The sequence below is a fragment of the Ornithodoros turicata genome, chromosome 9 (genome assembly GCF_037126465.1).
Source record: "Ornithodoros turicata isolate Travis chromosome 9, ASM3712646v1, whole genome shotgun sequence".
Lineage (NCBI taxonomy): Eukaryota > Metazoa > Arthropoda > Arachnida > Ixodida > Argasidae > Ornithodoros > Ornithodoros turicata.
The window spans coordinates 40,339,065-40,366,730 of record NC_088209.1 but is presented as its reverse complement, the minus strand read 5'-3'; the positions used below and the strand labels follow the sequence as shown (position 1 = coordinate 40,366,730).

Below are 27,666 nucleotides of genomic sequence, written 5' to 3'. Positions count from 1 at the left end.
CGAGGTCTTGGAGCACATGATGCATGCAGTCGACCACCGGCCCTCTTACCTTCGGCCAGGTGCTGCGGGCCTCTGGTCCAGTCCCGCTCATATGTGTCATGGTCTCTTTTTGGGAGTTTCTGTCATTAAGCGGCCTGTCCACCATGCTTTGCTCACCTGAACTGACGTCTTCAACATCATCTTTCATTATCTGCGATTGGCACTGGGGCAGCTCCCAGCCTGCTTGCCAGTATCAGCCCCGTCTCATCATTTCTTTGTGTGTGTGTCCTCGCATTATTTTATTACTGGGGCGAGCTTCCCTGAGAGGTTGCCATTGCAAGCAATCATATCAAGTTGAAGGAATTCAATTTCTCCCCTTTTATGTTTCGCCAGGGCAACGTCATCATGTTCTTTTTGTTTGTTTTTTCGTCTTTTTGCCTTGTCTTACGCCCGATAGTCAACCTTACTGATCATTTGCTACCAATCACAGATTCTCATTACCAACTGTTCGCTAATTCATTTTATTATTTTTTATTCAAGCACTGTTAGCATCTTTACTAGCGCTTGTTGTTCATGGTAGAAGAAAAAAAAAATATGGAGATGAGAGTCGGCTTGTTGTGTCCTGCTGTTCATTGCTGTCCCCGTTGAATTTAATGTAATACGTGGGCTTTATTATTCTATTCATGTATAAGTTGTGATACTGTAACCTTGTTGCAGCAAGCATGGCGACTTGCTATTACGAAAATCAAAAGAAACATGCTCTACCCGCTAAGAGCGCCCTAAGCAACAACAACAAATAAGTTAATGATAATGAATGGGGAAATTCGCCACGTAAACGTATATGTACAATAAATATATATAGTCACCCACTGGTCCAAAAAGAATAGCGAAAGACAAGGAACGTTGAGGGTACATGGCATTGCAAGGTTGGCAAGGTCTGCATGGTCCTCCACATGGCAATCTCACAGGGTACTACCAGTGGTAACACAGCACCGCTATCAATCCTTATTTTATTCAATAACAATTCTCAATATAGACGTATTTATTCGTACCATACCATGGATTATCGAAAGAGCATGGTTGTCGCATGTTCGACGTCAAGTCAATGACACTGTATATCCAACATACGCGGATCTATTATATCGATAGTTTACGTATTGATCCTTTGCAGATGGATTCGATATCTGCTTCAGGAAGAGCAGGGCTGCTCCGGTGTCGACGACCCTGCTGAGGCCCTTCATGACGAAACCACGTTCTTCTCGAAGATAGATCTAGTTCGAGCATAATACAGGTACAAATTAGCCCTGAAGATATTCACTAAACAGCCACCATCACGCCATTTCGCCTATTTGAGGTTTTCTGCATGGGGAATAATCGACAGAGCGTATAGTGCAGCAATAAACACCATTTGCCGAAAAAATCTATGCACTTTTGACGATAATATGAATTTTTTAAAACTCCTACCATGACATGTAGGGAGTTTTGAAGCCAAGCCGTGTTTTCCTCATTTTCCAAAACGTTGCCAGCCGACGTAGCCAAGCCGGCTTGGCTTGGCTGATGAAACGACCGGGCGTAGTCATCTCTAAAAGTTCTTTCTGGCTTCCTTTCAGGGTTCCGTGCATGATTGCCTCTTTCTTGGTCTCCTCAGTCTCTGGAACTCTCGTTGAGGACCCAGACTGTTCAGACACCCTGTGGAAGTACAACTGCCTTGTGAGGCTTGATATGTGGGAAGGCAACCGAATATCACTCGTGTCGACTGCAGCATTGAGAAGTTCCCTGTTGACTTCTTGGAGTAACGCTGTAAAGTCCTGTTGTTCCATGGTCTTGGCAGACGTGTCGAATACTTTGCAGAAATGTTCAATGAATGCGTCGGTAGACTCCTTGCCTTCTGCGAAACCAAAACAAATGCAATCTGAACTGCATCTGCGATACGCGAGAGTACAACTTTATTTTGTAACTGCATGTGAACGAAGTGTGGCTACTGGAGACACCATTTAGCGAACGGTCATTTTAGGAAAGTTCTGACCTGTTTGCTGTCCCGAGGTGCAGATGAAGAAATCAGGCTCGCCCGGCAATGTATTTCTCGACGTCGTGTCACTGAATCCGCTGCATACGCTCATTTCTCGGCTTCTCTTCGACGTCTACCAACAGACAGAATAACAATGGTCAGACTACTGTAGAGACATGCACGGTCACACTAGTACAAGAAACAAATACATAGTCATGACCCGTGCAAAAGACTGCTCTTTCGTGGCAGCCTTGTGACGTAAGAAGTCCAGTGAAATATTCTGAACAGAAGTCCGTGACAACAAGTCCTACAGTTGGGACCGCCCACTCATCCATGTAAGGCTCCTGCGATTGGCTACGAGCCTTTGCACGACGCCTCCGCTTTGCGATCTAGTGCCCTCTCTCTCGCTCTCTCTCCCCAGTCCCCCAGTTGGCTGCGCAGCACTACATTCGCGCGCGCGGAGCGATTCTTGTGTGGGAGCCGGGTCAAGTGCAAGCACGACTTATGCTGTCCTTGACTATAGCTTCGGTGGTATACTCACGTGGATGAAGAAGAGCTTGGGTTTGCCCAAGAGGTTGGAAGCATTTGCTCCGTCAAAAGTTTCCGTGAGGTCTTTTATGCTCACGGAGCCGTTCTGGGTGCACAGGTCACCTGTCATCGGGTGCACAAATGTCAGGAAACAACAGGCCACAATGTCCCAGTTGTCCTTCGCTTCTGAAAGCACAAGACGTTCTGTCCTGAGACTTCTATACACAGGGCGACAAAAGTTTACCGAACACGCGATCGGGTCGGAAGCGGGCGAGTTCACTCCTTCAGAGGGGTGGGCGAGTGCGCTTGTCGCTACACAGCGAGCTCAGATGTATACTAACTCCCCGCCCCCCCCCCCTCGGTCTCCCACTCTTTCCTGCTGTCCTCTCTCCACCTGTCCACATCTATGCGCCGCTCATAGCCACAGTTGCTTCGCGGCGCTAACACGAAATAAAAAAATATGTGTGGCTAGCAGCTACCTACAAAGACACATGAGTTCATATATTTACGGGCAAGTCAACGGACGTACCTTTTTTCAGGATTTTAAACAACTCCTCTGTCGCAGGGTCAACATAAACTTTCACCTGGAATCCCCACTGCTCAAATGTCTTTTGCAGCTTGTCCACAAGTGAGCTGTCACGACGTTTTCCAATGGCTATCTGTCCTCTGCGAGACCCCGGTATCGTAACGGGTGTAGGGTTCTGGAAAAGGAGGAACCACAAGCATACATAAGTTACGATCATAAATTTGTGTCGTGGAACTTGGAAGCGCAAGTTTAAGTGCCACGCTGACGCGTCTTCGCAAACCGTACGTGTGTGTCGTAGAAATACAGGGTGTTCAAAATTAAGCTTTCACGAGCGCTACGCAAACACAGCGATGACAGGAAACCGGATGATAACTTTACGCTACTTGTGTAAGAAACAGGTGCTGCTAATTATGTAACACCTGTTTCTTACTCAAGGAACAGAAAAAATAGCACCAGTTTTCTTTTGTTCGCCTATTTATAAAGTGCTAGTGAAAGCTTAATTTTGAACACCCTGTATAGTGCGTTGAGATAAGTTTCTGCCATGAAACCGCCAGGAATATTTTAAAATGTATTTTACCGTTTCGGGTGTCTATAGCGATTCTCCGAATGGAACTCTTTAGTCGCCAACCTGCGGGTGTGACGTCACGAATACGGCGCATCTGCCGGGCTTTCACTGGCGCTGGCCGTCTTCCAACGTAGGGCGGAGAGCGAAGGTGGGAAGACGCTGTTGCTAGGGCACAGATATGTCAGAGTTCCCGGAGACGTCACGCGCCATTGAAGAATCCGAAACTATCCTGCTCTGTTATTTATTTGAAAAACTTGTAGAAGCACGTAATGAGCATTAGTATTTGGCGTAGTCTTTTAGAGAGGGTAATTTTTAACGGGATATAAAATATTATTTTTTTTTAGTTTGTTGTAGCTCTTGCATTGTACACATGTTTCGGATGAAAAGCTTTGTCACGAGTTCTGTGCAGCGAAAGAATGGAATGTAAAGAAGTAGGGTATCGAAAGTCTGTGGACTCACTCTAACATCGATGATGATGCACACACCTCTATTCAGAGGGTAATCAGGGTCGTTTTTCCTTACAGCCCTGTGTCCTGCCGCCCCTTTGTCAGGCCCTGTGGTTTCCATGGCACGGCTGCATTGTGAAACATAACTGGTGGACGAAAGCACTGATACTCCATCATCTTTATAAGCAAGCGTGAACTCTGGGTGGGTTAAGACATCTTTGGAGTAGTCTCGCTGGCAACATACAGGGCAACATGGCAACAGATGGCGCGAGTACAGTGTGGACAATGACGCAAGTAGGCTACATGTTGTAGCTGTCACTGATGTCTTAGGGATGCTCTTCCTTCTTCTTTGTTCTTTTTCCTTTTCTTTTCTTTTTTTTTGGGGGGGGGGTTAGAGACAAAAATATAGATACATTAAAACTACTCTTTATTGGTGTACAAGCTTTCATGCAGTTGTCTCCATTTCCTCGCCTGCCTGATGAGGTGAGAACCACTGCGTGATGCGATGTGATAAGATAAAGAAAAAAAATGGGGATGTGACGCACTGCATAAAAGCGTGTTCGATAATAAACATTGGTTTTGGAAGTGTTCTTATCGTGTTATCACACATGCTGACCGTATACTTTACTCAGTCTCGATCTCGTGGTCTCGCTATTTCCCGTTGCTCGGGTTAGGTTAGGGAGAACGAAGAGGAAGAAAACACTGCAGGTGCATTTAGCCCAGGTTGGTGTTTAGCTCAGAACGGGATTGTCTCGCGTACGACTGGAGTTGGAATTAAAAAGAAAAATATGAAGATAGTAGTATATAGCTCCCACCAAACACGGGGGCCGGCTACTCCAGAGCACTGGAAGGTAAAGAAAACCGATAAGTCTAAAAAGTTAGAGGTGCCGCAATGTCCACAAGAAATGACATTAAAGCAGCTGTCGCGCGCTGTCTAAGATCCGTCGGCCGTTCTCCGACGATGAGCTTCCCTAGGTCTAGAGGACGGGGGTCCAGTCTTTCCGAGGCGTACAACTCTTCGGACCAAATGAAGCAGTTGTACATCCATTGTTTATAAGCACTGCAAAGCAGCAGCAGCCATGCAGTTTTATACTGCGAGCTCATACGGCAGCCTGGACATGTAACACTGCTGTTGCTCGACGAATAGGAGCTTGTTTACCACCAGTCGTCGCCCTGCGTCTTTTCGCCGTAATTTCAGTCACGATTAAAAATATTTGGTGTTTTTTTTTGTCGCAGATAAGGTTTGCAGTGTGGGTGTCTTTCGGAAGAAGCACTGAGGCATAAGCTTTGAAACGTCGCTGCCAATAATAACAGATTGCCTGCTGCCTTACAATATATACCTCTAATCTTCCTCTGGCTTTCTCTCCCTCTTTTCACACACCACCCAGCGGGAAATTGTGAGAAGAACAGTGTGACAGTTCACAAAAGGACAACGTTTCGCCGTTTTACCCAGTAATGCGTTCAACCGAAGTGTACAAACCACGTGATATTGTCCATTCCGCCCTACTCCTCCTAAATACTTCAAGTCATCATGCAGTGCGAACTAACATTTTGACGAACATAACAGTAAGAAAGTGACAATCAAACAAACTAACGTGACATAACACAAGCAATCCAACTACATATGTGTATTGAAGGTCCAAACCTTTCGTTTGAGGAGGATCGAAAGGATCCGGGTTGGTGTTGTTGTCGGTATCGATGACAGAACATTAGTTCTCTACGCTCTTGAAAAAAGGGTGTACTTTAGCTCCTTTTTCTTTCCACATATGTCACTCCCTTTTTGGAGAGTACAGTTACTCTCAAAAAGAAAAAAGAAATGGGCAATGACAGCCTTCTGGGGACTATATACCGGGTGTTTCTGTTAAAGCAGGTCCCCCAAACTCCCCTCGGAAAAGCGTGCAACGAAGAAGGCCGCCACTAGATACCCCACTGTTGCCGTTTCGGATCACTTCAGCGCGCTAAGTTTAGCGGCAAAATGTTTTTGTTGTTTCTGCGAATGAATCTAGTCTTAATATGTCCAAATAAAACGCGTATAACAACTTTCTGTGTCGTGTTTCACGTTTTGGTCCCGTTTTTAAACGTGTTGAGCGATCAGAAGGATTTAGTGCACGGCTGCGTGCATCACATAGCGTACCTGTCGTACCAGGCGCCGCAGGCGCAGTCGTCCATTTCTCCTTCGGTGACTTGGCCTGGCTTGGATTGTGCTTCAACTGGATCTTTAGCGCGCTACAATCAAACGCAAGCCAACGTCTGGTAACAATGGGGTATCTAAGGGCGGCCTCCGGCATTGCACGCATCGGGATAGGAACAAATGCATGGCAAAATGGCGACCTTGGGGGACCTGTGTTAAAGCTCCACGCTAAAAAACAGGTGCACCAATCGACGAACTTTCTTTTTTACAAGTATCTGTCCGACACCGCCTATACAAGCGGCGCACTGTGTGAATGGGTGGGAGGCGCTTATTATTTAAATAAAAATTCGAATGAGTTGCGTAAAATAAAACAGCTTCTAAAGCAGAGCGCCATCGGCGTCCAAATGGGTATTACCCCTTTTTGGGACCTTCAGTGGACACATTTAAGAAAAAAAATTTGCCACCGAAGCAGGTCGTTTCTTGCTATAATTAATTGGTCTCGGTTTAGATATTTTGTCGCGGCTGGTCTCTGTGAAGCGCAAAAGGACGTAATTCATTGGTGTAATTCGTTGGTGTAAGGACACATACTTCACTGGTGGATTAGGAAGCGGAAGAGCGTCCTTTTGCGCTTCACAATGTGACGTAAGTAAGAACTTCCTATATGAAACCCTCCATTGTCAAGTGTAGGACGGCAACACAGCACTTCTTCATAGCACTCTTTGAGAGATGTTGTCAATATACCTTATCTTGTCGGTTAGATGATACGGTACCAACGTTAGATGATAAATGAATTCTACATTTTAAAATGTACACCAGTTACAAAGTGTATTTACGCCGCTAGAACAGATGTAAACGTCTTCACTGGAACTGCGGCAGGACGTGCTCAAAGATGCAAATGCCTTATCGGAGCGAGATAAGGTTCCTGACGCGACATTCGGTCGTCACCGTAGAGTTGCTTGAGTGGCAGAGCAACAACATAAATGATTATGGGATGAGGTGATTCACCGTTACAAAGGCGCATATATTCATATATCTTTACCTTGGACCACAACGCTGTCACTTACGAGTTTGTCCCCTTTTTTTGACACTCACTATGGAAACGGCATCCTTCTTTACTTTTTAGAAGTTTCACTTATCTTTTGCAGTTTCACTATCGTCAAAGCCATTTGTTCCGTTGGTGTTGGTGACTGTTCTTGTGAAGGGTGCCGCAACTGTGGGCCCTTACCTGATGCTGTCTCATTCGTCCGGTTCTTTTCCCGAGGAGGAGGGGAGGAGGAGGAGTGTCATTGGGAGGAACCGAGAGGTTCCGAGAGGTCTGCCTGCCTGATTAGGCGGCATGTTTCTAGGGAAGGGAAAGGTGGTGAAGAGGAGGAGAGGAAAGGGTGAAGTGGAAGACCGAGCGGAATCCGCTCGGGAAAGGGCAAAGGTGCGTACATAAATAAAACTATGTCATAAAATGCAAATTTTTGGCAATTCGTTACGTTTTCTCACTATTTGCCTGTGATTGCTGTCGTTACTAGGCCTAACAAGGGCGATAAAACATGTTGTTTTCAGGCAGACATTGACACTGGAGTAGGAAGGGAGTTGCCTGAGGACAGAAGCCGCCGATATTTCGAACAGAGACTGTTCTTCTTCTGGGCACCGTCCTCATCATTGGCATGGTATTTAAAGGGTGAGTGTGATGTGTTTAAAGGTTCATGCGAATTGTGGGTCAACAGCCCGGAGGGAAGAAAGGGTCTGTACAGGCTTCTACGGCCGAAGTGAATGGCCACCTTGTTAGGGTGTGGAGGGGATTATGTGAACGTAGTGATCTAGGCTCCAGACCGGTTACAGAAAGATGGGAGCTTCATGAACACGTGGACGAAACGGGACAACAGGCAAGAATTGGCAAGCATAGCGAAAGATAAGGAGGTTAGTGGTTACGTGGGGAAAATTCCGGAATGAGCAAAGGTTTTCTTTTGTTAAGTATTTGTAATACAAAGTTGTGGCATGCAATAAAGAAAGCAGAAAGCAGTGGCCATGCAGAACATAACTGATGATAATGGAGATAGAAGGGAAAAGCATATTTTATTTGTGAAGTGTTTCTGGGGTGCCTTGTGATTTGTTGATACCGGACGGGTGAAGAGCGTTGAACTTGCATATGATATATAGATAAATGAGATATCTCATATACAAGTTCAACGCTCTTCACCTGTCCGGTATCAACAAATCCCCGTTACCTGGACGTTCCTCGTGCACAGAGGACGCAAGAAATGTGAGGCCTGCCTTCCAATACCTTGGTTTCAACTGCACCGTGCATTCTAGTCCAACAGCAGCAACGATTCAGAAGATACTCACTGAAGGTACACTTTGAATACACTACCATATAACACGTCCAACCTGCCCTGTATCCAACAATACATCAGTAGATGGCACAGTCCAACGCTAATATTACGTTAAACTTGCCGCATCTACATGGCGTGACAACGCATGGTCAGACTGTTTTGTTTGTCTGCTCTTAACGCCTGACAAGAATGGAGACGTGCTTGTCGAAGGCGACCAAAAGTTTACTATGAATATGCTCACAGGATATTTCGTGGCATCTTCCTGTAGAAGCCTCAAAGATAAGCCCAAGCTTTTCTTCGTCCAGGTAATGCTGCATCACTCTTGTCGTTCAGAACCACTTCAACAGCACGCTGTTACCGTTAATGGTTTCAAATTACCTAGTTGAGGATTATCGTATCAACACCAACCCCACTTTATTTTATTGATTATGATTAGGGTGCTTCATACGCTGTGATAGCAGAATGGAACAATACTGACAACTCGTGACTACTATGATTCGAACGCCTCATGACGTCCATGTTTGTGAACAAATATAGGACGCCAATACGTTTGTAACAAGTGTGTGTTTTCTACTACTCTCTCTCTAACACCGAATAGAAATGAATGTCTGCGGAAAAGGTAGGGGCTATTAACCGTTGCAATATGCTTAAACGACCTCTGCTTTCACAATTTAGGTACCACCACTTTGCTGTGGAGCAATAAAGTGTTCCTTTTGTGATATCTCACTGGGTCAAATTTTGTATTGGGCTTTGGTTTTAAGGCTCCGCTGAAATACACACAGTTTTAAAATTACTTTTTCGATTCATATACGCCGATAACTGCAGGGTAATCCGTTTACACGCCAGAAAAATCGGCGAAAACCGCCAATTTCACGAACACAAATAAAGGCCGAAAAACATACGACAAATCCGCTCGAAAACAAAAACTGAAAGCGCGGAACCCTACCTATATTCTACTAAGGTGCAGATTTCTACCCGTCTAAGTACAAAGCACAAGGCTGTCCAGGCGGGACTTGGCTTGTCCTGTGAACTTTTTGAGCTCCCTTTTGTCTGTTACGTTTCGCACTAAGTCTTCTCGTCATGTGTTTCCATCGACTGGCCCACCATCTCTACGCTACTGTACGGCTATATTACGGTCAACTCAATATCAATATCAACGGCGGTTTGTGTGCACAGCATATAAGGTATACGTAGCGTACATAGGTAGGTAGCGTTAAAATGATTTAGAACAGGTAACGACACGCGTGCAAGTGCTTTTGTCTCATTCGCACACGATATCATTGTCCATGTACACTCTAAGAAAAAAGGAGTAATTTTACTACTTTTGGGGACTAAATGCATTGCCACAAAAAATATTCCCTTTCGGGAGTAAATGCACGGAAGTAAATGAATGTCACAGAGTGGAGACTGCATTTCACACGCTGTTGTAAGAGTCCCAGGTACATAATTCGTCTGCATGCATGAAAATATTTTGAAGCAACTGTCGCATTTTTTGCAAAATATTTGAAGCAACGTGATATATCGAGTGATATAAAATCTTGCGCCATACATATAGGGCACAATTTGCGAAGAAATGGAAGCGCTAACTGTTTATTACTCTGTGCGGCTGGAAAATTGCTACGTTTGCTGAGTTATACAGGCTTTTGCCATCAAATTGACCTAGAGCACATATCTACGTAGACTGTTGCATTAGGAGACCTTTTGCGAAGTTCAGTCACAATTTGCCGTCCTGGTGAGTGAATGTCGGGACTAAATGTCGGGGTACTAAAATGGGTAGTAATTGCAGTCTAGGGGAGTAGAAGCTGCAATTACTCCCCGTATTACTTTCTTTTTTTTTCTTAGAACGTAGCCGAGCAGGGTATCATAGAGACACGTTTCTACAAATTTTTCTGAATACGTGCTATTCACTCGTAAGCAAAAATTTCTTGTATTGTCGTATGCGGGGCCGGCGAGAGAAATTACGAGGCCTCTCCTGACGTCTCGATAACACAGCCCAATTCCGCCATATCCGATATCTGCCGATATCCGCCATTGTCGTCATCGTAGTCCCGGAACTCCTCAGAGTTAAAGAGATAATATACCGTCGCTGAATGATTTTTTTTTTTTGCCACCACTGTAATTCATAGCTGTCGCGTTACATGCCTCGTGACTATACTATTTGTATTCGTGGTATCTCTAGCGTATCTCTTTATTACTCGTTAGTAAATGTTCTTGTATATCCCGAAAGGGGTCGTGTGCCGCGATTGTGCAGCCAATGCATATACGGACCAACTTATTTATTCTCTTACTGGAATCAGTACCTACAGTGCACATCGCATGCCGCGATTGTGCAGAGGAGACATATCCGGATCAACATATTTATTCTTTCCATCTCCACCTTTATTCTTTTGCAATGATTTTATATGATTACGACAGGTCTTTGGTTCCGCGGGCCCCCCTAAAGTCGCCCGGGACCCCGGGCGCCATCCCCGGCTGCCCCACCGTCTTGCCGGTCCTGGTTGTGTGACCGCGTTTCATACCCCACTCACACGGCAAATTGAATGTCATTTCCACTGAACGACATTCGTTTCGTATCAGACGGTGAAATGACACGGTGAAATCAAACGGCAATACATGCGAATGAGTTCGGGGATCTCACTCCTATAGAATGGCTCTTTAGAGGAAGCAGCAATGCCCTGCTCTTAAAAAGCGACAGGGTGCGGAGAGGTTCGTAACATCACAACAGCGTCGATACACACCTACTTGCGATGATAAACTTCCTTTAAAATCCGGACACGTGAGCAACCTTGCTGATCAGAGACATCGTGCGTTCCAGTCCTCGAACATGAGGTGCTGGAAAGAGGTGGCTGATAGCCAACTGCGCTGCGAGGAAAAATGTGGTTGACCGGAGAGAGCCTCCCTGTACTATTATTGTCGCAATGGAGGAGAATGGAAGCATTCCGAATATTGGACAATATATTATTTCGCTCTTGACCGTGCGCAGGTATGGTGCATGTGTAAAGGACGCGATGGCAGAAATCATTTGGTTGAAATCGAAACCTACTGCCGTATTGCCAGCTGTAGGATGGGACAAGCGAAAGCTTGCCCACATCACCATTTCAAAAATAATACCGCCCTCGACGAAAAAAAACGAAGAGCAGGATCAACTAGTGCTACAGGCAGGCAGTCCCACGGAATTGCCAATGCCAACCATCCCTCAGAAGCCTTAATTGGGATCGCAATAACGCATTCACTGTCGCCTCCCCTAGACCTTCCGCTACACTACGCATCGTTTCCTCACCGCATGCGGTTGAACGATACGTTTACCAGAGTCATGAGCCAGAGGCTCGGCCGCGCGCCGTCAGACCTTCGTAATACCACATGCACTGGTGCGTCTACCAACCCCATCTGTGTGTGGACTGCTCCGTCTACATACCAGCGTCTACATACCAGTGGGTAAGCAAGGTCTTGCAGCACGTGATGAGTGTGCAGTCGACCACAGCCCCTTTTACCCTCGGCTAGGTGCTGCGGGCCCGTGTTCCAGCCCCGCTCATATGTATAAGGGTCTCTTTTCGGGAGTTTCCGTCATCAACCGGCATCTCCGCCGTGCTTTGCTCACCTGAACTGCCGTCTTCAACATCATCTTCCATTATCTGCGATTGTGTTGCACACAGCAGGGGGACGCAGGACCTTCGAGCGACCCGAGAAACGGTACTTAATTGTTGGAGGGTCGTGCCCTACTCTCACTGAGTCCCAACTGTGTGTGCAAAAAAAAGAAAAGAAAAAAAAGATTGAGGTTTTGGACGGTCGACTGGTGCCTTGAGCACTTCTGGAGAAGCGGGAGCGGAATGAACTGGAGACCGACCACAGGTGTAACCTTCATAACACAGCAGATTTACTTAATCAAAACAATTGTCATATACTATAGAGGTATTCAATTAAACAGCACTATTTTGGTAGGAGTGAAATCGGAACAATAGGTAGAAGGGCAGTCATTCCATGGTTACTGAACTTTAACACATGGAGATATGGGTTGAGGGTATTATACAGCAGATCTGTCAGAACAGGATTGAAATAGCTGTGTCGTCGGTGGAGACGACAGAGTCCGAAGTAATGCGCCTCGACCGGAGCCAGCTGATGAGGTGATGCTCGGTGTCGGGGATCAGCGGTGACCCACAACACTTGGCACACTCGATCCTTGGTGACTGCCCCCGAAGTCCAACACTTCGACGACCCGATCTCGGCACACAACACTTCGCTTGCAGTGCTACTTTCCAACACCCCTGTTGTCTCTGAACTCCTCCCATACTTTTCCTTTTCCTGCGTTTTTGCATTCTCAGAAGCATTGTCATAAAAATATATATATATATATATATATACGGGCCGCTCGCTAAGAAGCGGAGCATCCCGAAAACCACTTAACGTGAGCGCCATAAACCACATTCTGCTGTTACAGAGTCGCTCCGTTGCTCTCTGTCCGACTTTCGGCAGAGGCCAGACCCGTAAACGGGCATTGTTAGCAAAAGAAAATCCAATTGCTCGGACGCAACGTATCCGCGGTCCCCTCTTTTCAGTGTGAAGAACATATGAGCTTTGTGACACATACACCACCACCACCACCACCACCACCACCACCATCACCTCCACCACCACCATCACCTCCTCCTTGTGTCCGCCACATCGTCGGTGGACGCCCCCTGGTACAAGAGGTCATGTCTCCCAAATGCGATTCTCTTCAGAATTCTTGAGATGGTCCTCATATGCCACAGAGTACTGTCGTCTCAGTGAACGCTGCTGTGATGAGTTTTGCTGTGTTGGTTATTCTGTAATTAAACTCTGGTTACGCTTTTCGTATTACGCGGTGTGCATGCGATGGACGCCTTATGTAATTTTCACGCAGCCTTGCGACTCTTCACCGAAATACAGTTGTTAAACCAGTTGCCTACTAGATTACGCTGATCATGTCATATATGCAACTACTATGCAGACATGTGCAGGATGCTCAAAAATGTATTTAAGATGAGATAATCAATACTAATGTCAAAATGTAATAAAGATAGAGTACAAAATACTTGAAAACGTATTTTAAATACAATTGAGATACCCGAGTAGCTCTCGCAAATAATGCAGTCTCGGGTTTTAAGCGTACATTTTATTTGCCCGCAGTAGCAATCGCATTTCAAAACTTCTAGCCTTTTGCTGAAGGATTTTTTTGGGTTGGATTCGATTGGGAAAAAAATATGAAGAAGTTAGTTCCGACCCAGTCAGAACTGGCTACTCCAAAACGTAAAAAGGAGATGAAATTTGTGGGTGAAAAAAGATGAGCTAGGAAAAAGAGAAGAACAAACAAACAGCCAAAAACATGAAAGGGATAGAGTGGGTGTAGCACAGGAGGAGGAGGAGTGTCGTTGGGTGGAACCGAGAGGTCTGCCTGCCTGATTAGGCGGCATGTTTCTCAGGAAGGGAAAGGTGGTGGAGAGGAGGAGAGGAAAGGGTGAAGTGGAAGACCGAGTGGAATCCGCTCGGAGGGAGGATAGCTGCGTCCATGGGCCGACTTCAGGGGAACTGTGCCGGCATACGCCTATTACACATCTGAGGGAAACCCAGGAAAAACCCCAGACGGCACAGCCGGCCCACGGATTCGAACCGCGGACCTCCCAGTCTCCTAGCGCACGCGTTACCGCTGCGCCACCGGAGCTGGTGGATAAAGCATTTCTTAAGCATTTAAATAATTTTTTTTTACAACCACTGTAATTCATAGCTGTCACGTTACATGCCTCGTGACTATACTACTTGTATCCGTGGTATCTCTAGTGTAAGTCTTTATTACCTGTTACTAAATGTTCTTGTATCCCGAAAGGGGTCGTGTGCCGCGATTGTGCAGCCAATGCATATACGGACCAACTTATTTATTCTCTTACTGGAATCAGTACTTACAGTGCACAAGAGTAGAACAGTGAAAGTACAAGGTCGCACATGCACTGCACTCTGGACTACGAAGACGTTCCAGGTACATTGCTAGACTATGGATGTTTCGAAAAGACCACTTTCTTGGTCAAAGTAGAAAAGATGCAGGGTGCTTGCTTTTTCCTGTGGTAATTTGGTTCCCCCTTACAGTCGGTTTTGATCTCGCGCGAGACGTATCGGTTCACGGCATTCATCAGGGTTTCTAGATCAGGAGACGCGTCTTCAGACGTGATGCTGCTGTCGAAGATGTTGCACAGCGTTTGCATGTAGATGGTTCCCTCTCTTTCCAGCCGATATGAAACGAAGCCTGGAGGTAGAGGAACGAAGTCATGTTCGTGAGTGGAAGTTGAAAAGTATACCCTACACATGGGGGGCACTAGAAGGCTATGACATCTCGCTTATCATGATATGTGATGTGCGTTACGCTGACGACGACGCATTGTCTGTGCTTCCCAGGTTCGAGGCGAAATATAACGTTTTGAAATCCTCGCGCCTTAAATGCGAACAAAACCGTGCTCCTCAGGGATCTTTTTTGCCGACAGGCCTATGGAGAAGCCATAATAGACAATTTCAGAAAATCCCAGTGCTCCTTGCACACGCATTGCATCCTGGGAGATTGCTGAAATTAACCGTCCTTCAAGTGTCGTTTTCGCTAACATTTCTACCGCTAACACAATCGACCGACAAAGAAGGAACCGAAAGAGCTTCTCCCCCTTTGTTAACAGCAACTTCGCATAGTTCAAAGCCACCCTATAAGCTTTCTGGGAGTTTCTGCAGTCGTCCATTAGGGACACGCAGTAAACCCAGAATGGCGTCGAAATGTGTCATCCCTAGCGCTGCTGTTCCTGTAACTGCTGTTATAGGGCAACTGCGGCTGGTATAAAGCTCATGAGAAAGTCTGTACGCTGAAAAGTAAAAACGTCTGTAACGTGACATTTTACCATCTTTTCATACAGATTTAATGACCGCGGATGAGAAGACATCTTCAGTATCACGCGGATACATTTCAATCGGATACTTTCAATGTAATCCGGGCTCACTTCGATGGTTACTTAATTTATAACAGCTTTATGTATCATCCCTTTGGATCATTAGTGACACGCGTCTAAACCTCGAGAACGAAGTCACAATGTAGGGGATGCACAAGACACAACTAACATGTGGGGAGGGGGGTAGTGTTTGAGACAAATCACTTGGCGCAGTAATTATTGAGTCAGTAACCTTAGACTTTTTCCGAAACCGAAATTCATCCCCTTGTGGAATTCATTGTTCAAGTCTCATATGTCTATGGAGTGATGTCTATGGAGTGATGGACAGTAGTTAACTACATGTAGTTAAACTACCTGATTGTAGTTAAAAGGTAGTTATCAATTACTTCCAGAAATGTAGTGTGCAACTACTAGTTAAACTACTATTTCGAGTAGTTAACTACAGTAGTTAGGTTACACGCAGGCGCCAACTACTTCCGATTTTGCCGCAAGCTTTACGGCACGATTGTGGTTCCGACTTTTACATTGAGCCACTTGATTGATGACAACGGAGACCAATCGTGCTGTGCATGTGTACTAAATGTTCACTTTTATTACTGTTTGTGATTCATATTTAAGTGTCCAAGAACGCTATAGAACGGGATTGGTGTTGATGGACAACGTTAAGTAGATAGAGACGTAGTCAAAATACATTGCAGTGGTAAAAGAAGTAGTTCTAACTACCTCCACTGAAAAGTAGTTGAAATACTAGTTAAACTACTCCATCGCGAAGTAGTTAGTAGTTATAGTTAAACTACTGTAGAAGTAGTTAGTGGCCATCACTGTCTATGAGTCCTTCAGCGGTACTCGATCCGATACACTTTCAGAAAAAGAAACCAAACCTGGTGGTGGCGCAATGGCGAAAAGTAGCTCGGGATACGTGGGGATATCGTAGCTCCACTCCACGGGGTTCTCAGCGTTCTTCTCATCCTTTCCGATGTACTGACACTCCTGCACAGGACGCAGGAAAACATTAGCGTTGACGGGGCCGCCACAAAGAGCGACATCACCTGAACGAAGAATATCTTGGGCTTTCCGCGAAAGTGTGCAGCTTCCTCGGACATGAAGGGGTCTACCAGTCCTTGCAACTTGATGGAGCCACCCCATGTTTTGATCTCTCCCCGCTTCCCGTGACTTAGCACGAAACAGACGAAACAGTCGTCGTCGATTCTATTCCTGTCCGTGGCCACTGCAGTGAATGGTGTAGACGAGAGAGTCAGCTCAATGAGACCCAAATAATAAAAGCAGTCTCTTGATTTAATGGCGTAAACTTCGATCACTCCACTATATTTTCATGCAACGGGTACTAGCCTTATAGCACATCCGGTACGTGCAGTCTGACATTTCATCTCCACTTCCGTGCTTTCCTACATTATGCAAGGATAATTTGGCCGTGTTGCAAGGCTCTCGCTACAAAGTTACAAAGCTATATGCTATGAGCTAAAGCTACGAGTTAAAGCTCGTTACAAAGTTATGCGACAGCAACAACACTGGTCCGAATGGATAGCTCCTGTGGCGGTTTTCGGGCCGTCGATTCATGCTTAAAGTGGGCTAGGACATTACTAAACTACTACACATACATACACTGTATACGCACAGAAGTGCCTACCGTAAGCGGAACTGTTGTGACGTAGATGGAAGTCAGCCAAACGGGGGTATTTCCAGGATTTTCGTCCCAGGGAATGTGGGCATCCCGAGGGGGGGGGGTAGGGGGGGAATCTTATATTTGCAGCTTTTCTGGCCGTTCTGAACAATTTGGGGGGGGCGTCTTTGTGGGGGGAACGGGGGGAGAACTGGAAAAACCCCTTATCCAAGGACTCTCATAACCGACGCTGAATACAGCAGGGCGCAGCCCTGGAGCGTTCGCAAATAACGTCGGGTACTGCCCTTAGGAGAGGCACGTGACACTCACATGACAAATTAAGAGCAATTTGAAGCAGTCTAAACAGACACTTCTTTGCTAGCCAAAGTAGTGTCCCTGTCCTACGTTGGAGAGACCTCGACTAGTTATACAAATTTGGGCAGTGGCGACCGACAACTGCCTTCCTCAGTCAGTCTTTGTTCGATGTGGCACACGAAACTGCTTCTACTTGGCTACGTGAAAAATCAAAAACCCGAAACAAGGAGTACAGACAAATTCTTTTCTGTTTCTCTCGGGTTTTACTTTGCAGTCATGCACCACCTCATCAGCACCATTTCGCTTTTGTCGGGGATATAATTAAGCCAGGAACTATTGCTGTAAAGACAGAGAGAGAGCGGTCTCGGATGTCACAATACAACAACAACAAATAAATCGTGACTATGACCTGGGGTTACGATACAACAACAACTCATTAATTAATGATGATGAATGCGGAAATTCGCCGCAGCACGATACAGCTGTATATCGAAGTATGAAAAAGTATCACCTTTCTTCAACTCCATCTCCATCTCGCTTGCTTCGAGATCTCGTTTGACCGTGACCTCGCATCCAAGGCGGCTGAACACATCTTTGATCTTATCCACGTCCTTGTGTGATCCTTCAGGGTAGGGTTTAGGGTCGTGTGGGAATTTCTTGAAAAAACAGATCCTCTGTGTTGACATCACACTGCATCTTTAAAATCATGAGGCCGAGGGGACCCACAATTCATGCAACCAGGGTCTCGCATCCCCATCAGATATTTGCCTGGCATAAAGGTCTAGAACTGAGGGACCTCAGTGAATAAGAGTGGACCTCCATCACCTCAATCTATATTCTACTTTCCTTGATATTTGAACATTTGAACTGAAAACATGAAGGGGTCTTTTGAGACGGTTTCTTTTGTCACCCTCTCTGCTAAACTCTGAGAAATATTGTTTCCTGTTTACGAGTTTATAAAGAGAAGATAGCCATGGCCGAGCTGGCTTGCTACTCTTTCTGGCAGACGCAACGTACAGCAGTGAACAAGTTCAAAAATCCTTTGTCGTTAATACAAACCGTTGTGTGTGTGCAGTCGGCGCTGAAATTGTATAACCACACAGTAATGATGCAAGAAGGTCAAACGATTTCGTAGAATATGAAAAAAAAAACTTCAATAAAACTGTGATATTAAAAATACCTTCCCCCGAAAATTAAACCAACTGCATTCAGCCGGTCGTCGAACAGCAGGCATTGGCAGGTTGGTGGAACAGTATAAAGGGGAAATGAAGAGAATTTGAATTTACGATCTCGGCTGTGCAAATGAACGCTTTCTTTTTTTTGTTCACAAAGCTTCTGACATAATGAGTGAGGGCGAGGGGAGGGGGAGGGAGGACGCAAACTCGCCTCGCGACGGCTCTGCCCTTCATGCGCCACTTCATGCGCCACTTCATGCACCACTTCATGCACCACTTCATACACCATTAAACTTCAACTCGTCATCACCAGCACCTGTATCACTCAAGCGCCATAGTTTTCACATGTTGAGGAACTACCCAAATGCGGCATTCGAGACAAACGCAAAAGCCTCGTGTACCAGGAGCAAAGCAGGCAACAACAGTCTGGCCAGTATTGCGTTTATCGAATATGCACTCTTAAAAAATGGGGGGGGGGGGTCGAGGTAGCTTGCCGTTGTTGGCCGCACTCAAGTGGGCATCGTCACGACTATAGCCAAAAAAAAAGGAAAAGAATGTGGGAGAAAGGGGAGTTGAGGACTTCAAAGTGATGTAGAGGCAGGATGACCGGTACTGGTGGGACGGAAGCACACTGTAGGTGAGAGGTGCACTAGAGTGGTCTCTCCGCTAGGCTCGTTGCTTGAAGAAAGCGCACGAGGCCGCGAGTTTTTGAAAGTCGTTCCGCACAAGAACCTTCGGGGAAGAGGACGTCCGTCAGTATACCAGGCCTGGCGTGGGGAAGATGGGTTTCCCGCATGGCATGGTATGCACGACATTCTGTCAGGATATGCGCAATTGTCTCCGGATGATTACAGTGTCCGCAACTGGAGTCCTCCCTGGAGCCGATCTTGCACAGTTGCGAGTTCGTGAACGCAGATCCTGTGCGTAATCGATGGAGCATTGTCTGCATACCACGGGGAAGATCTTTCGTGGGAAGAGAGGGTCGGTGATTCTGCATGATGTCCTGTATGCCAGGGTGACGCACCTCAACTAGCTGTTTGACGACCATGAGCCTGTCAGTGTCGGCCGGGACTGCTAAGGATGGGCTGCAGCTGTTGTGTGCTGAGGAAGCTAGCTGGTCCGCTCGTTCGTTGCCTCTGATGCCGACATGAGATGGGATCCATTGGAGCGTAAGCTCACCTCCGGTTAGCCTATGCTGGGCACACGATCTCCTTATACATCGGGCCAGAATGCTACCACACATGGGGTTTATCACGTTGTTGAGAGCACTTCTGGAGTCCGTAAGCAAGACGGCCTTAGGTATTCCGGTGACTTGAACCGCAGCAGCTGCGTGTAGCAAGGCCAGGAGTTCGGCCGTCGTAGATGAGAGTGTGTAGCGAACTGATTTCCCTTGCCAGGCCTTGTTTATTGACGGGATGTAGTACGCACTGGTAGCACTTTTGGAACGGTGGTCAATGGAGCCATCCGTGAACACCAGGGTATGTGTGTGATAAACGTCGCTGATCAGGTTCTCAGCCGCCATCCTGGCCACTAGGGGGCTGGACTCGCTCTTCTTCCGTAGACCCGGGATGTGAAGCGTTGTTGCGGGCACGAACTCCCGCCACGGCGGCGTAGGTGGACTAGCTGGGAGCCGAGGAAGAGCGCCCCTGTTGGCTAGAGAGCTGGTGGCACTAGCCAGGCGTCCTAGGGATGTGTCTGTCCTCTGTTCGATGCCGGTGAAGAGGGAATGCTTGCTGATGGATGTTGATGCATCATCCAGAAACTGGAGTACTTTGAGCTCAGAGTGGACACTAACAGGCTTTTCCTTAGCTTCCAGGTACGTTTGGGTGACGCTAGAGAACGTTGGGAGACCAAGCGCAGTTCTTATGCCAGCGCGATGAAGGCGCTCAAGGGCCTGCCATTGTGTAGGCGCGAGGTCTACGTATGGCGCCACGTAGAGAATGCGTGACAGGATCAGGGCTTTGTGAAGGGTGAACAGTGACCGCGCATTGCAGCCCCATGATTTACCGCTGATTCTGCGTAGCAGGTTGAGCGTTTTCTTCCCCTTGCAGATAGTCTCGTTTACTTGCTTAGACCAGCGTAATGTGCTATCGATGGTGACACCAAGATATTTACATGACGCGCATCTTGGGATGGGAGTGTTGTTAATGCTGAGGCTTGGGAAGTCTTTGCCCACGTACTTTCCACGGGGAATGCAGACCATGCATTTTGACTTCTCTGGTGACGCTTCCAGCCCCCTCGCAAGCAGCACTGCATTGAGCCCGTTCAAGGCAATATCAGCTGTGTCACGAACTTTCTCCTTGTCCGTTCCCACAATGCGGAGGCAGATGTCGTCCGCGTAGATGGTGAGATGAAGGGCGTACGGTGTAGGGCGAATTCCTCGATGAATCCCTGCGATGATTAGGTTGAATAGTATAGGTGATAGAACACTGCCTTGTGGGACTCCTCGCTCAAACTTCTTCACAGAGCTGATACACCCGCGGACGGAGACGTCAAACGTTCTGTTGGACAGAAAGTCACACAGGTATCCTAGAAGGCGGCCAGTGACTCGAGCTGCTTCGAGCGCAGCGAGACATGCCGAGTGCGTTACCGAGTCGTATGCCTTCTTCACGTCAATGAAGAAAGCGAGAGCAAACTCATTGGACTCTCTCGCTTGCTTCAGGCTAGTAGCCACTTCAGCGATTGCGTCAGACGCGCTCCAGCCCTTCCGGGATGCCGTAATGTGATCTGGGAAGCAATCGCCTCGTTCCAAGACCCAAGCCAGCCTTTTGTGAATTATACGCTCCAATAATTTGCCAACGCACGAGGTTAGGGCAATGGGACGGTAGGAGGACAGTTGGCTCGGTGGCCTCCCCGGCTTTAGGACGGGTATTACTCGAGCATGTTTCCAATCAGATGGGATGCATCCAGAGGTCCAGACGTTGTTATATAGTTGGAGCAGAGCGTCGAGTTGGTCGTCGCCTAGGTTCTTGAGGGCCTGGTTTGGGATCCCGTCCGGGCCAACTGCACTGCGCCGCTTTAAACCTTGGATGGCGGACTTCAGCTCTGACATCGTGAGGTCGTCGTCCGCCGGGGAACCATTTGCTCCAGTGTGGCTAGGAAAAAGGCGTTGGGCACTGTAACTTGCGACGCGAGCTAGCTCACTGGCATAGTCTTCGGCTATGTTCTTGGGCTCCAGGTTTGACGCTACCGATAAAGTGACAAGCGGGTCGACAGGCTCGGGAAGGCTTTCGATCGCTCGCAGGGTATGCCAAACCTTCGTTGTTGGAGTGTGGGCATTGAGGGACTCGCTGAACTGTCTCCATTGGGTCCGCCTTAATTTCAAGGTATATCTTCTATGGGCAGCACAGACACGCCTGTAAGCGACCCAGTCGCCCTGAAGGCCGGTTCTCAGAGCTCGTCGCTGTGCTCGTCGTCGCGCAGCACGGAGGTTGAGGTATCGGAGGTCAGGGGCAGGCATACTGGCCAGGTAGGATACTGCTTTTGAGCTATAAGCCAATGACGCCTTTACAGAGTCGAGCAAGGTATCTGCCGTGGAGCCGACCAGTCCCTCCCTGAACTTCACCCAGTTGGTAATTGTCTTCGTTTTCCTGGGGCCGTTGCTGCAACTCGGAGGCGAAAGCAGGATGGGGAAATGATCTGAACCCCATGTGTCAGGCTCGGCTTCCCACTTTAGGGTGACGTCAGGAGAGACCAGAGTCAAATCGATGGCATTTAGGTAGCGCGGCGAACGCATATATGTAGGAGAGCCGGTGTTGAGCACCACGAGGTCGCTGGAGGAGAGGTAATTAACAATGGAATTACCACGTCTGCAGTTTCGTCGACCACCCCAGAGACTGTGGCTCGCATTGAAATCTCCGCACACAATTAGGGGACCTGGACAAACGAGCCGCAGAGCCTTGAGAGACTCGACGTTGGGCGGAGCATGACCCCACTGGTATACAGATATGACTGTGACTGACTTGGAGCCGGCCCTCGGTAGACACCCTACATATTCTTCAGTTGAAGAGCAAAGGTGGGATAGGTCAATTTCAGCCTGGGCAATGGACCGTTTGACAAATAGCGATGCCCGCGGGAGGCCGTCCGCATGGTGGCCTTTGGCACTGTAGGAGACAAACGGCGGGATCTTGAATGATGGTTGGGTAAGGCTCTCTTGTATCGCTAACACATCAAAGTCCACCTTCCGTAAAAGGAGTTTGAGGTCGGCCTGTTTATGAAACAAGCTTCTAGCATTCCATTGCAGGATGCGGGGAAGGAACGCTTTCTTGTTTCTATGTGCGGTCATAAATTGTCCGACATTACATTCAGGAACTGCCGAGACGATAGCCTTCAGTGCAGCAAAGAGAAGCTGGATGATGACCATGGGCAGATCTGCGCCTTCTGGACGGTCTAACACCTTACGGTAGGCTGGCTGGGAATGGAGTGGGAGCGGGGGGTCGCTTTTCTTTCCATGGGGTTGTGCCGGGGAGGCATCCTTATCCTCTGGACGGTCGACAGGGCCTAGAGGGGGGAAATCAGTTTCCGCCCAAACGATCTGTTGTTGCGACGCCTGGAGGCTTTTGGGAGCGGGTTGTACACCCCTGTGTGAAAGCTTCTCCTGAGACTTTCGTGTACCCATTGCCTTAGGTTTGTTGCGACGCTTTGTGAGCCGGAGTTTAGCCTTCGCCTCTCGGTAGCTGCTATTGGAGCGAGAGCGTTCCCTGGCGATGTGTCGTTGCAACTTTAGGGATGGGCAGTCCCTTGATGTGGCGACATGACGTCCTTTGCAGTTTATGCAGGTGGGTTCAGATTCAGGGCACATCGGGCTCTCGTGGGAGGACCCGCAGTTAGGGCATATTTTCCGTCGGCTATAGCATGCAGCTACATGACCGTAGCGAAGGCAGTTGTTGCACTGAACCGTGCGCGGTAGGTACTCACGAACTTGCATGGTGAGGAGGTGAAAGCTGACGCGCTTAGGAGGTTTCGGCCCAAGGAACGTTAGCCTCACCGCAAAAAATGGACTTCACCACAGAGCACGCTCCTAGCCAACCATCATCCCGAATGACAACGTTCTCATCCCTGATTTGTTGAAAACGGCAGGCGGAGCCGATTTTGTGCATATTATGCACGGCACAGAATAGGCTCCGCCTGCCGTTCTCAAGAAATCGGCCGAGAACGTCGTCATTTGGGATGATGGTTGGCTAGGAGCGCGCTATGTTGTGAAGTGCATTCTTTAAGAGTGTGCCACGCGTAATTACGTGCTTAAAACACGTGCGATCGCTCACCTCACAGTTAAATATCAAACAGAGTTGTTTACGAATCTTGTGCTCGACGTCTTCCGGTACCTCTGCTCGTCCAGCTTTAATATCTTTGCCGTATTTGTACGAACAGTTCCTGAAACGAAACTCGAGTATTATAGCGTTCCATAATAAACATAACAGTGTTTATATAATACTGTTACCGGCGATGCTCACCTTCGCTTTCATCGCGAACAAAATATGATTTAATAATAATAATAATATTTTTTTATTAGTGCCCAAGAACGGCCGCTAAGGCCATGGTGTTGGCGCACACAATACACATAACTCACAGTGGATTCAATACAGACATAAACGCACAAATAATTATGTACAGACATATATATATATATAATGCGTATACAGTGGGATACTAACAGAGGTACATTACAAACATAACAGGCATACGTACTTACATATTACAGACAAATATACCATGGAGTTTCGCGATAATACCCCCCCCCCCAATCAGCAACAAAACTACATAACACGCATACGTACTTACATATTTACAGACAAGTATACCACCCAGTACACGCAATGAAATATCAGCAACAAAACTACAATACATAGATTACGCGCAGCCCATAAGTTATAAGATGGAATGAGACGATATACTGTACAAAACAAAGGCAATAATATCACGATTGAAAATTCACTGATGAAGGAAAGAAATAACGTCGCGTTTAAGGGATGCGCTGGAGGCGTGGAAAATATCACATGTGGGGGGAAGCGTGTTCAGAAGAATTTGGCATCGGGTAATTGGATCGCTGGGGCAGAAGCGTTTAACGTAGAAGACTGGTGGATTACGAAAAGCCGCGCGAGGAATACAAAAGTTTAGGAGGCTCAGCAGGAGTGGGGAATCAACACGGGCATGGACACATTTGTACAGAAATAGGGCGTCGGCGATAGAGCGACGTGTGGCCACTGGGTGAAGGTGAAAATATTTCAATAGTGTGTCATAGTCATACAATAACTTTTTTCGTAAGAAGCCATTGTGGTAACGATGAAAGTTCTCTTGTTCTCTCTCTCTCTCCCATTGTGGTAGACATGGAGGTACGTCTCTTGTATACATCCCGTCCTTCGGGACAGCCGCAAAACCGTCCCCGTGCGAGGTGCGCTTGCTGATATTTACGTTTGCGGAACTTTTCGCTCCATCCGAATACCCTCCCTCCTATGCGAACAGGGACATAATCACGCCTTCCGCCCTTATCAACCTGCATACCGTCAGTCCCCAACCACTGATAACGTCGGCTACGGCGTTAATGCCCTCGATCGGGTGCGGCTGTTTCACTTTGTCTCTATAAAGGCAGAGCCAGCATCTGTGGCAAAAGTGTGGCCAGCAATCTGTGGCAAAAGTATGTGTGTGTGTATTCCAAGTAGTTTCATTATTTTCTGAAGTGAAACCTATTTAATGACACTTTCTCACCGGACACCCTGTAGAATAGAATAGATAGAATAACTTACGATGTGCCAGCCGCCGTCGGTGCGTCTGCGTGCTGTAGTGCTAAGTTAGAGGAGGCAAGCAAGACGTATATTCAAAAACAGCATGCCACAGATACAGATATGATAATCATTACATGTTTCATCAGTAATGGTAGATATAGTATTTGTATAAGATAGTAGTGCCTACAAAGAGGTCAAGCAGAGCGCAGGAAATTGGATGAGCGTCTCCTCCAAGTCTTCTCTATGCATTCTTTTTCAATGAATATGGACTTAGCAACTCTAAAGAGGAGCCTTTTTTTTCTTTTGCATTCATTAACATTTCGTTGTTGTTGTTGTTGTCTTAGTATTGAAGATGTATTAAGCTTCTATTATCATTCACCAGAATCAACCTTTGTCGAGTATAAGCACGGAGTGATATGTTGTTCAAGATGGGGGGGGGGGGGGTCTCTACCCTGCGTCACACCGCAACTTCGCAAGTTATGCCAAAGGGGGCACATAAGGGGAACCGGCCCACTTTCTCACTGGACCCCCCACCGCCCAGACCCCCTATATGTCACACCCAAACTGACCCAACCTCACTAGAGGTGAAATAGCCCAGCCCAACGACCCCACACCTTTTGCAAGATGGCAACCGCCGTGTCCGTTAGGCTTAGCATTGCCGTGTTTCTCCTGCGCTGTAGAAGAAGTAAGGCATAAAAATAAACACCCTGTTTAGCCGGGTAGCTTAATAGTTTTACCGTGTTCTTGCCGTGTCACCTTTCCGTGTTACTCCCGGTCGCTACGGTTTCGGCTCATTTGCGTATCAAAATTCGGGGATGGAGATTTGAACTCACGTGCGTGTTTCAGGATTTGTTCGACGTAGAATGGCCTTCAACGAGAATAGACTAATTATGCTATCTCGCTTTTGTCCGAATTCCCCAATTTAAAGGGATAATTAATGAATTTTAGTCGTCTCGTAGTTGAGGTAATTAGTCGTCTCGTAGTTGAGGTAATTAGTCGTCTCGTAGTTGAGGTAATTAGTCGTCTCGTAGTTGTAAGGCACAAAAATAAACACCCCGTACAGCTAGGTCTTAACGTGTCACTCTACCTTGCTCTTGCGATGCCTTCTGTTGTACTTGTGACGGTTCAGGTGTCGCAGGAATACATTGACTCATTTCTCTTCCACGGTGTGATTCAGCCTCCAATTCAATGGCCTTCTTGTAAAGTGTGTCTATATCAGGGCCCTTCATCTTCTCAAGTTCAATGTAGATCCATTCTTCACGGAGTCCCCGAATGAAAGTGGAGCATATAGCTTCATTAGAAATGTCCCCGTGCGATGATGCAAGCGACATTAGCTCCTTGTAGAACTCCGAAATGCTCTCTCCTTCACGCTGTTCCCGGTTGTGAAAATCACGGCGTATTTTGTGCTTCTTCTTTGCGTCTGCCATCTGTCCTGCGGTAGCCATGGTGCTGTCTTATCCTCGTCGCCACGTTGTTGTGTACGCCACTGTACACAAGACTGTCTTGGCGAGAGACTTGGCAGAATTGCGACACAAACAGTAACACTCAAGAGGGAACCTGGGCACCCCTCCACCTGATTAAAGCGCGAGATAAGTGCGTCGTTTTCCCACTATAGATGAAGTGCGATGGCCAATCACAATGTTGTTCACTTGAGTTTCCGTCCTATCGAAATGGTTTTTGCGTGCCTCCGCGTGACGTTTGAAGCGCGGCAACGTAACCATAGCCATACGCCCTTTCAAGTTCTTCTTTTCCGCGAATAATTATAATTAATGGTCGCTCTGTTTAATTTTTCATGTTTTCTGGTTTTTTATTCTTCCCTTTTTTTCTCTCTTTTCATTTCTTCTTCTTTTTTTCGGTAGGGGAAGATTCCTGCTAAGACATCCATCCACTGTCGCGTTTCTTGTTCCTTCATGGACCACGCTGATCAAAGTCACTTCTCTTCCCCGTGCAGCAAACGTTGATGCTGACCCCACACACCAGCTGCATTCTATCACCCGTACCTTATTAGCTTTTTTTTTTTAAGAGGTTAAGTACCTTACTCTACAAGTGCACACCCCCAAGGTCGGTTTTAACATTACTGCGTGCATTGCTTTTAAGTAGCATTTCATTGGTCTTACAGAACAGAGCACCTTGGAACAGTATAGTAACTCGTTTTGAATAGATCGTCCACCTCCAGGTCACTCAACGCCCAACGAATATTTACGTGCGTTTCGCTGTTGTAAGGAATCTATACTTTGGGGTCTTCTATATATACAACTTACGTCTTAGGGACGAAATACTCTGCAAGATGAATGGCACAGTTTTTTGATACCAGGTAATTATGCCACCTACCGGCAGGTTGGCCAGCCATGTTTGCAGCTACTTGAGGGCGATATCCCGTAGGAGCAACGC

The 27,666-nt window shown here is 47.1% G+C and overlaps 3 protein-coding genes and 1 long non-coding RNA gene across 7 annotated transcripts in view; 2 read left to right on the top strand and 2 right to left on the bottom strand.

The window, feature by feature from the left end:
- Positions 1 to 4,630, top strand: part of LOC135368949 (uncharacterized) — a 109,964-nt gene extending 105,334 nt beyond the window's left edge. The window contains exons 3-4 of the long non-coding RNA XR_010414908.1: positions 1,151 to 1,270; positions 4,131 to 4,630. This is a non-coding gene — a long non-coding RNA (uncharacterized LOC135368949). The remainder of the gene's footprint in view (positions 1 to 1,150; positions 1,271 to 4,130) is intronic.
- Positions 976 to 7,369, bottom strand: LOC135368944 (caspase-7-like). Of its 3 annotated transcripts, none has more exons than XM_064602516.1 (7): positions 7,223 to 7,369; positions 4,066 to 4,180; positions 3,045 to 3,216; positions 2,529 to 2,701; positions 2,006 to 2,120; positions 1,444 to 1,867; positions 976 to 1,250 (listed from the first exon to the last, which is right to left on the bottom strand). In XM_064602516.1, coding segments are annotated over exons 2-7 (993 nt in total). In that variant the 5' UTR covers positions 4,174 to 4,180; positions 7,223 to 7,369; the 3' UTR covers positions 976 to 1,249. The 3 variants fall into 3 exon arrangements, with proteins under 3 accessions (XP_064458586.1, XP_064458585.1, XP_064458584.1); XM_064602515.1 differs by lacking the exon at positions 7,223 to 7,369 and adding an exon at positions 6,187 to 6,399; XM_064602514.1 differs by lacking the exon at positions 7,223 to 7,369 and adding an exon at positions 5,698 to 6,136.
- LOC135368945 (uncharacterized) overlaps positions 7,098 to 27,666 on the top strand; it is a 76,725-nt gene continuing 56,156 nt past the window's right edge. The window contains exons 1-3 of the mRNA XM_064602517.1: positions 7,098 to 7,609; positions 7,738 to 7,855; positions 8,424 to 8,525. Of these exons, the coding sequence (XP_064458587.1) occupies positions 7,520 to 7,609; positions 7,738 to 7,855; positions 8,424 to 8,525 (310 nt within the window). The 5' untranslated portion in view covers positions 7,098 to 7,519. The remainder of the gene's footprint in view (positions 7,610 to 7,737; positions 7,856 to 8,423; positions 8,526 to 27,666) is intronic.
- LOC135368943 (caspase-6-like) lies at positions 14,381 to 27,647 on the bottom strand. Of its 2 annotated transcripts, XM_064602513.1 has the most exons (8): positions 27,607 to 27,647; positions 26,363 to 26,761; positions 25,297 to 25,336; positions 23,818 to 23,926; positions 17,890 to 18,034; positions 16,492 to 16,670; positions 16,324 to 16,432; positions 14,381 to 14,760 (listed from the first exon to the last, which is right to left on the bottom strand). In XM_064602513.1, the coding sequence occupies exons 2-8, from the start codon at positions 26,718 to 26,720 to the stop codon at positions 14,510 to 14,512; spliced, it is 1,191 nt and encodes a 396-aa protein (XP_064458583.1). In that variant the 5' UTR covers positions 26,721 to 26,761; positions 27,607 to 27,647; the 3' UTR covers positions 14,381 to 14,509. The 2 variants fall into 2 exon arrangements, with proteins under 2 accessions (XP_064458583.1, XP_064458582.1); XM_064602512.1 differs by lacking the exon at positions 27,607 to 27,647 and having other exon boundaries at positions 26,363 to 27,566.

Excerpts from the sequence above, each read along its gene's own strand:
- LOC135368944 (XM_064602514.1), bottom strand. The coding sequence starts at position 5,762 with ATGTTCTGTCATCGATACCGACAACAACACCAACCCGGATCCTTTCGA. Across the intron at positions 3,217-4,065 it reads GCATCATCATCGATGTTAGA|AACCCTACACCCGTTACGAT; the intron begins GTGAGTCCACAG and ends CTCCTTTTCCAG. Across the intron at positions 2,121-2,528 it reads CCAAGCTCTTCTTCATCCAC|ACGTCGAAGAGAAGCCGAGA; the intron begins GTGAGTATACCA and ends GTCTGTTGGTAG.
- LOC135368943 (XM_064602513.1), bottom strand. The coding sequence starts at position 26,720 with ATGGCTACCGCAGGACAGATGGCAGACGCAAAGAAGAAGCACAAAATA. Across the intron at positions 25,337-26,362 it reads GAAGGCATCGCAAGAGCAAG|CACTACAGCACGCAGACGCA; the intron begins GTAGAGTGACAC and ends CCTCTAACTTAG. Across the intron at positions 14,761-16,323 it reads CGCCATTGCGCCACCACCAG|GCTTCGTTTCATATCGGCTG; the intron begins GTTTGGTTTCTT and ends CTCTACCTCCAG.